Source organism: Mesitornis unicolor, unplaced genomic scaffold (genome assembly GCF_000695765.1).
Source record: "Mesitornis unicolor isolate BGI_N332 unplaced genomic scaffold, ASM69576v1 scaffold28657, whole genome shotgun sequence".
Taxonomy (NCBI): domain Eukaryota; kingdom Metazoa; phylum Chordata; class Aves; order Mesitornithiformes; family Mesitornithidae; genus Mesitornis; species Mesitornis unicolor.
In genome coordinates this window covers 6,684-14,280 of record NW_010196439.1, presented here as the reverse complement: position 1 = coordinate 14,280, position 7,597 = coordinate 6,684, and the positions used below count along the sequence as shown (strand labels likewise).

General features: G+C 49.1%; 1 protein-coding gene across 1 annotated transcript in view; it reads left to right on the top strand.

Annotated features, from left to right (window-relative positions):
- Positions 1-87: 87 nt before the first annotated feature.
- DCAF10 (DDB1 and CUL4 associated factor 10) overlaps positions 88-7,597 on the top strand; it is a gene marked incomplete at its 5' end in the record, with an annotated part of 10,169 nt that continues 2,659 nt past the window's right edge. The window contains 5 exons of the mRNA XM_010188476.1: positions 88-201; positions 4,140-4,337; positions 4,749-4,951; positions 5,664-5,774; positions 6,788-6,933. Coding sequence (XP_010186778.1) covers positions 88-201; positions 4,140-4,337; positions 4,749-4,951; positions 5,664-5,774; positions 6,788-6,933 — 772 coding nt within the window. The remainder of the gene's footprint in view (positions 202-4,139; positions 4,338-4,748; positions 4,952-5,663; positions 5,775-6,787; positions 6,934-7,597) is intronic.

Below are 7,597 nucleotides of genomic sequence, written 5' to 3'. Positions count from 1 at the left end.
AGGGCCCTTCCCACTCCTGACATCCTGGGACGCTGTGGTTCTGTGAATTCACGCATTTCTGCTTTGCTTTGCTCTGCTCCCCTGCAGGTCAGTGCTGACTGTAGCTTGCGAACAGACTGAAGTACTGCTTTTTGACCCCATATCTTCAAAGCACATCAAAACCCTCTCTGAAGCTCATGAAGACTGCGTCAATAACATCAGGTGGGTCAGAAGGAATATTTTTGCTGTGTTCGGTTTGCGTTGGGTGCTGTCCTGTGTGCGTGGGTTTCGTGGAGGCTGCGATCGCTTTGTGCTGTTTTCCCCCTCTTTGGAGGTGGGGAAACGCTGGAAAGGGGGAGAGGAGGATTGGGAGAGCGGTGGTGGTGGTACCTGATGCTGCAGGCGGCTTTGTGGGTGGAGGAGCTGCAGTTTTGGGAGGGGAAGAGCGCTGGGCTTTGTTGCCTTTGGGGTGCCCCGAGTGAGCGCGGCACAGCGGAGCGTAACAGGGACGTGTGATTTATGTTTGATGTGCAGGTCCGATCCCGAAGCCAGATCAGATTTTTATGTGAATGTGGGTGGTGTTTTGAATAGTAAGAGTAATTGCCGTAGTGGCATAGAAATTTCCATGGAGAGGTTTGCTGCTTTAAAGACGAGGATGATGTGGAAGTGCTGGGAAGGTGGAATGGCTTCCACAGTTTAACTTAAACTCGGTCTTCATAATTTAAATCCGTCGACTCTTTCTCAGGATGCAGTGGGGAAATAGCAAGTGCGGAAACCTAAATCATCAGCACTTTTGTCATGTACATATACATATAACTTCTGTTATTTTTGGCTGTTCTGGGTCTGAGGTTAGACTTTGACAAGTGAACTTAAGACAGTTTTTAACCTTGTGGAGGATATCGCAGTCTCTCTTCACTCAGAATCCCCCAAAAAACCCCAAAAGAAACCAAAACAAAACTCAGAAACTAAGCCCAAACCGCCCCCCCTCCAAAAATAAACCCCCTGTAGAACCAGTCTCAGCATTTCCCCTCAGAAGACCTGAACGAAGTGTGTGGTGCCGGTGCCTTCACACGTTCCTCTGCCAAACTGGCACTTCTCACAAGCTGCCCGTCCTTTCCAGAAGAGGCTGAGGTTTCACATCGGTTGGGTTCCTTTTGGAAAAGCTGAGGTGAGCGCTGGGGCCCGGTGACACAAGGAAGAGTGGCTGTTGGGAGCAGGCTTTTCCCTAGGGCAGCACAGCTTTTCGCATGTCCTGCCTGACGGTGGCTGTCCTTTAAACACGCCAGGCGAGAAATAACACCGTGCTATCGAGGTACCGGAGGGCAAAGGCGAAAGGGATTTATTTTGGTTTGTATACGTCCCTCACTCGGCTCCTGACCCCGACGTCCACACTGCCCTTGCTGGGCTCCGTTGCAGGCTCCTTGCGTCCTGCGTTCGGCTGCGCTGGTCTCTTTTCTGCTGCCCAGAGGATCTCCTTCCTCGCCCCTTCAGGCATCTGTGAGGTTTTGCAAGCCTGTTCTTGGTCCTTAAATGGCTTTCCTCTCTGTAGTTTGACATACATACAGATACTGGTGCTACCTCTAAGCAGGGATCTCTCGGATCTGCTGTTCGCCACCTGACTGAAGTCCTTCCTAGCAACACTGCTTCCCTTTGAAATGCTTTATAAAGCTCTATTTTGTCTTGGTGTTGGCGTATTTTCCTGTGTTTTCCTGCACGCCCCCATTTGTTTGTTGTCAGAGTCGGTTACAAGGAACGTGACGATGTTCTGTACCTCGTGGTTAGTGCAGCAGCGCCTGGGGTATTGTTTCTGCTCACTGAGCAGGACGCTGGGCGCTGCGGCGCTGCAGAAGTTCCTTGTGGCAAGCAGCAGAAGTAAACGCTGTTGCCGCTGTGCCCTGCAGCAGGTTCCTGAGGGGTTCATGTGAACAGAGGTGTGCAGTGGTCCTCTCCCAGCAGTGGGGGATGTGTGCGCCTATCTGAAGCAGGCATTTATTTCCACCTGAATTTGGTCAGGTTTAGACCTTACTTAAAACTCTCCCATGGCAGAGCTCCATGGTGCGAATGTGCCTCAAGGAGTCTTTAACAGCGTCTTCAAAACTTGCTGGCGTAGTTTGAAGCCATCTCGTCTCCTCACTTTCTTAAGGAAGACAAGGAACAATCAATCTCCGTTGGCTTTCTCTGTCAGTCAGTGTTCTGTGCCCGACTCACTTGCACCTTCACTTACCCGTTTTCCACGTGAGTCGTAGTCTGCGTGGTCGTTACCCGGACGAAATGGATCCGATGCCCTTGAATTTCTTCTGAAACCTGCAGTGGTGGGTGAAGCAGGGATCCTGTGGCACCCAAGATAAAGGCAAATAATGGACTTGTGCAGGCAAGAGATTTGCTCTGCTTTGATTTCACCCTGAAAACCCGAAATGTTGGATTCTTCCCATTATGTTTGGTTATTTTGCATTGGGGTTGTTGCCGTTTTTACGTGATGTGCCCTGGTTTCAAGTCTAAAAGATAAAATGCTGTTTCTAGGGGTTACTTGTGCCGACTGTTTTTGCCTTGGTATTGGTGTGCAGCTGCTTCTGGTGTTTTTTTGGGTGGGCTTTGTTTTCCCTTTTACATCAAGTAGGGCATTTTTTCCCAAATGCCTTCATCAGGTGTGAAGTCCAAGCGTAAACCAGTGTATTTTACCCTTCTAAAAGTAAGGGCAGGCGTAAATTGCAATGGGAGTGCAATATGATAAACTTTGATCTGTGTGATGCAAACAAAGTCACTTTATCCGGAGGCTTTTCTCAGTGAGCCAAGTAACTTCCCCAAGTGTGCTTCCAAAGTCTTGTCTTCACTTGGTGTTTCTGAACAGTCTTGCATTTGCTTCAGTGACCTCTAGACTGGATTTGTTCAGTTTATTGCCTCACTACACCCTTTTAGTGCTGATTCCAGCCCTTCTGTCTGGAATATCTTTACACCAGATATTCTTTCCTTCTGTAATCTATTGAAGGTGCCCGAGCTGCCTCATGCTGCTTCAAGCCAGAGCGATGCATGCACTGAATTTTGGCTGAAGGCCGGAGATTATCATGGTAAAGAGTTCCCATTCGGACAGGCTGAGTACTTAAGCTGATCAGTGCTGTAATCCAACCAGTGAGACCCATATTCTTTTCCACTTTCTCATCTTCTCCCAGTGCGACATCGGCGTGAGCCTGTTAAGGAAGCAGGGGCCCAGGCCTGCCAAGCGCAGCACAGGCGCAGCGTACGGAGCGCTGCGTGCGTGATACGGGCTCACTGCTGCATGAAAGTGAACCGCGGGTCTGCAAATGCCTGTGAAATACAGAGCAGTGGGCTGGCTGCTCTTGCAGCCGTTAAACAAAGAAGTTGTTTGGTTTGGTTTTTGAGCGCAGGGAGCTTGTGTCTGCAGTGGGGAAGAGAGGAAGATTTACAGAATGAGTGGGTATGTGTGTAGAAATGGAGAGAGTCAAGAACAGAACTGGCATGGGTTTAGTCAATCATGAGCCGATAGGTTCTTGTGTAGCCTGGCAGTGCCCAAGGCCAGGTTGGAGCAGCCTGGGCTGGTGGAGGTGTCCCTGCCCACGGGGGCTGGACTGGGGGGCTGTGAGGTCCCTTCAACCCAAACCAGGCTGTGAGTCCGTGAAATGAAGCCAGAACTGCTCTGTATTCTGCTGCTGCCTCTCCGTGGTAGCAAAAGGATCTGGCAAAAATAGGGGAGATGAAAACCATAAATGCAAAACAAGTCAGTGGGAGTATCTTGCCAGTGGTCCAGCAGCTGATCAGCCCTTGGACATCTGTGTCTTACAAAGACTTGGTCAGTGTGAGGCTGAGCATTGCCCAGAGGGTGACTGGGTTACCACGGGGGTTCTGTGCGAGCACTTGTCCCACCGGTGGTTTGGTGGCTGTGTGATCTTTACGTGAGTCACTACAAAAAACACCTATGCTACTACAGGTTTACTGCTTTGCTACTGCAGGTGTGCTGGGGATTCATTCCCAGCAGGACTGGTTTTAAATGGAACTGGTTCACTGGCAAATATTCTGCTCTATGTGATTTTTTTTTGGTGTGGCTACTCTATTTATTTATTTCTGTGTTAGCTTATATTCCTGCTTAAGCATATTTAAGTTAGAGAAGGCACTGAGCAGCCACAGTGTTTCTCTCCCGTTCCCAGGTTTCTGGATAATCGACTGTTTGCCACTTGCTCCGATGACACCACCATAGCACTTTGGGATCTGAGAAAGCTGAACACAAAAGTGTGCACCTTGCACGGTCACACCAGCTGGGTCAAGAACATCGAGTACGACACCAACACCAGGTTACTCGTGACGTCGGGGTTCGACGGAAACGTCATCATCTGGGACACAAACCGGTACGTGGCCGTGCCGGTGCGTTTCCAGAACACGCCAGGGTCAGGTTCTTCTGTGCAAGATGGAAAAACCTGCTTGAATGGTGCTATAATGCATTCTTAATTAGTTTATAGCCCTTATCATTGAATCACCTTTGTAACGGTTTTAGTCCAGAAGCTGGAAAGAGAGCTTTTCTTGCTGACATGCCAAAATGTAGTTTTTCCTCTTTGTAAAAGTCCCACCTTCATTACTGTGGTAGTATGAAGATGTGACTGCTGCCACTTGATCAAAATCTGATTTAATGGGATAAAGACCGTGCTCGAAGTTCTAGGATGAACAAGGATGCTTAGCACGGTTTGGACTCTTCTGGACGTTATTAGGGACTTGGGTCAAAGTTGACTGCAGACATTTCTTGTGCTTCTTTCGCCACCCAGGTGCACGGAAGATGGATGTCCCCACAAGAAGTTTTTTCACACCCGTTTCCTTATGCGAATGAGGCTGACGCCAGACTGTTCCAAAATGTTGATCTCCACCTCCTCTGGATATCTTCTGATTTTGCACGATCTGGACCTAAACAAGTCTTTAGAGGTTGGCAGCTACCCAATTTTAAGAGCCAGGAGGACTACGTCAAGTTCAGGTGAATGCTTGTGGAATAGCCTGGCAGTTTCTTTGTTAGAGGTGTTCTATGGGATGCTCTTGGCTGGCAAAAGAAGGCAGAGGGGGAGTCGGGAGCGTTTCAGCATGGTAGCTGCTCTGCTGTCCAGGGTCACACGGGTCTGTGCTGCCGAGCGATGTGTTCTGACCTGTCCGAGGTGATCTCTGGTATCAAGACCAGCACTGCAGGATGAAGTGCCTGTCGAATGCTGTCACTTCAGGCTGGCAGTCTCTGGCTTTACCTGCCTGCTGTCCTTGGACCTGTAACGAGAACCTGAGCCCAGTTGAGTGGGCTGATGGGTGTGAGCTGCAGCAGCTGCTGACAGGGGCTGTAGACCTGGAAGAACTGCGAGCTCTGGGGTTTTACTGCCTGCTTTCTCCTGCTTTTTGCAGACACAGAGCTAAACAGCGACAGACATTTAGGATGTACAGATACAACGGGAGTGGCCTGGGGAAAAATCCATGCCCCGGCTCCTGGCAGTGACAGTGCCTGTGAAGGCAGGCGGGCAGCTTTCCTCTCACTCCCAGTAGAGTTTGTTGTGTTGGCTGGTTCTCTGTGGGAGGCACAAGCAGAATGGTACTTGCAGGCTGCTGTAACGGGGTGGGTTGCCCTGTACCTGACATGTCCGAGGGGGTGCGGGAGGGACGCGGGCTGCGCTTGGCTGTCCTGTTCATGGGGCTGGTGCTGTTTGCAGACATAACGTCATCGGGTTCCTCCGGTCCTCGGACTTTCAGTTCGCCGTGTCACCAGTATGATTCGTGTCCGCTGTCTGAGAAACACATGTCACGGTCCTCCCAGCGAGAAGGTAGGAAAGATTCTAAATGAAAAACTGTGGACTTTTGGTCGTTGTATCCAGAATAGGCTGGGGTGTAACAGCGAAGAACTGAATTTTTGCCTCTGACTTTTGAAAGAATAACGTTGCTACGACTTCCGTTAGACCAGTAAAACATCACTGTGTGCCAAAATCTGGGGATCTCATCAGAATTTTTTACAAGAAGTCTGGTAACAGCAACAAGATCTTTATTTTATGAGTACGTTATTGTTGTTATATACAGGTTCTCCATTTTCCTTGCGTTTTTTCCTCAGTTTGTGTGAGTGATCTTTAAGAGGAAAAGGAGGGGAAGAAGAAAGCAGAACACGGCTATGTTTGGCTTTATTGTTCCCTTCATGATGGGTGTACATATCCGCAGTTCCTCCATGTGGGGTCGATAGCATGGAACAGAAGTTTGCAAATAGACCTTAAGTGTGGACAGAACTGTGAAATTCTGATTACAAACCAAGTCCTACCTGACTGCAGAGCTATGGAAACTGATGATCCTGACATTAGCAGGATCCCTTTGAATCCCGGAGGCACTTTCAGGGACTTGGTGTGGACTTGGCAAATCGTTAAATCCTTTGTGAATCACATGCAATTTAAAATAAGGCTTTGGAAGGAATTTGGGAAGGACACCGCGCAAGTTTAAGAACCAGTAGTTCTCTCAAAAAACCCACATTCTCTAGGCTTTGTTTTAATGATAATGAAGAGTTGTATATGTGGCCTGTTAGCTCTGACTTAGTTTACAGTATGAAGTGGTTTAATGCAGGTCTTGGAAGGCACATTTCAGAACAGCAGCTATTTGAAATCAAGACTGAGCCCGTTGGCATTGGCTTCAGTCGTTTGTGTAACCTCTCTTCTGAGTTCCCCCTGGGTAAAGGTGCAGTCTCTCCGAGCAGGCTCAAGCATTGCATGTCTGACCTGTTTTCAGCAGCAGGCTGATGAGAGCGCGGAGGATCAGTGCACAGACTTCACTGAAACTTACGGCTGACTTCCCCTTCTAGGTGGGTCACCGAGAAATAGTTTGGAGGTCTTAACACCAGAGGTTCCTGGAGAAAGAGATAGAGGCAACTGCATCACATCGCTACAGCTGCATCCCAAAGGGTGGGCTACGCTGCTTCGGTGTTCGAGTAATACTGATGACCAGGAGGTAAGACACATGTTGTTTTAAAAACTGTTAAGAGGAGTTGATGATAGAACTATATAGATTTGGGGTACGTGTGCACTTGAATAAATTAGTTGTCTCTGCTTATGCATCAGTTTTTTTCATAATTGCTAAGATTAGGATTTTATTATTTTTTTTTAATGAACTCATCAGGGATTCCCAGCATGCCAGGAGCTGGAAGGGACCTGGAAAGCTCCCCCAGTGCAACCTCCCCACAGCAGGATCACCAGAGCAGTCACACAGGAACACGGCCAGGGCTTTGGGTGTCTCCACACAAGGAGACTCCACAACCTCTCTGGGCAGCCTGGGCCATGCTCCAGAACCCTCACACTCACAAACTTTGGCCTCATCTTCAGCTTGAACCTCCTGTGCTCCAGCTTGGGACCATTGCCCCTTGTCCTGGCATTGGCCATCCCAGAGCAGAGCCTGGCTCCTTCCTCCTGACACTGCCCTTTCCCAATGGATCCCCAGGAATGAGGGCACCCCTCATGCTGGCAAGTGCATGACTTAAAAATACATACCTGCTAAAATACAGGAGGCCTGGACTTGGAAAAGACAGAGGATTAGAGAGTTTTGTACAGGTGAACGTGGTTGAAGTTGAGCAGAGAAGCACCAGGAGCCAGCAGTGCCCAGGTGGCAAAGGAGGCCA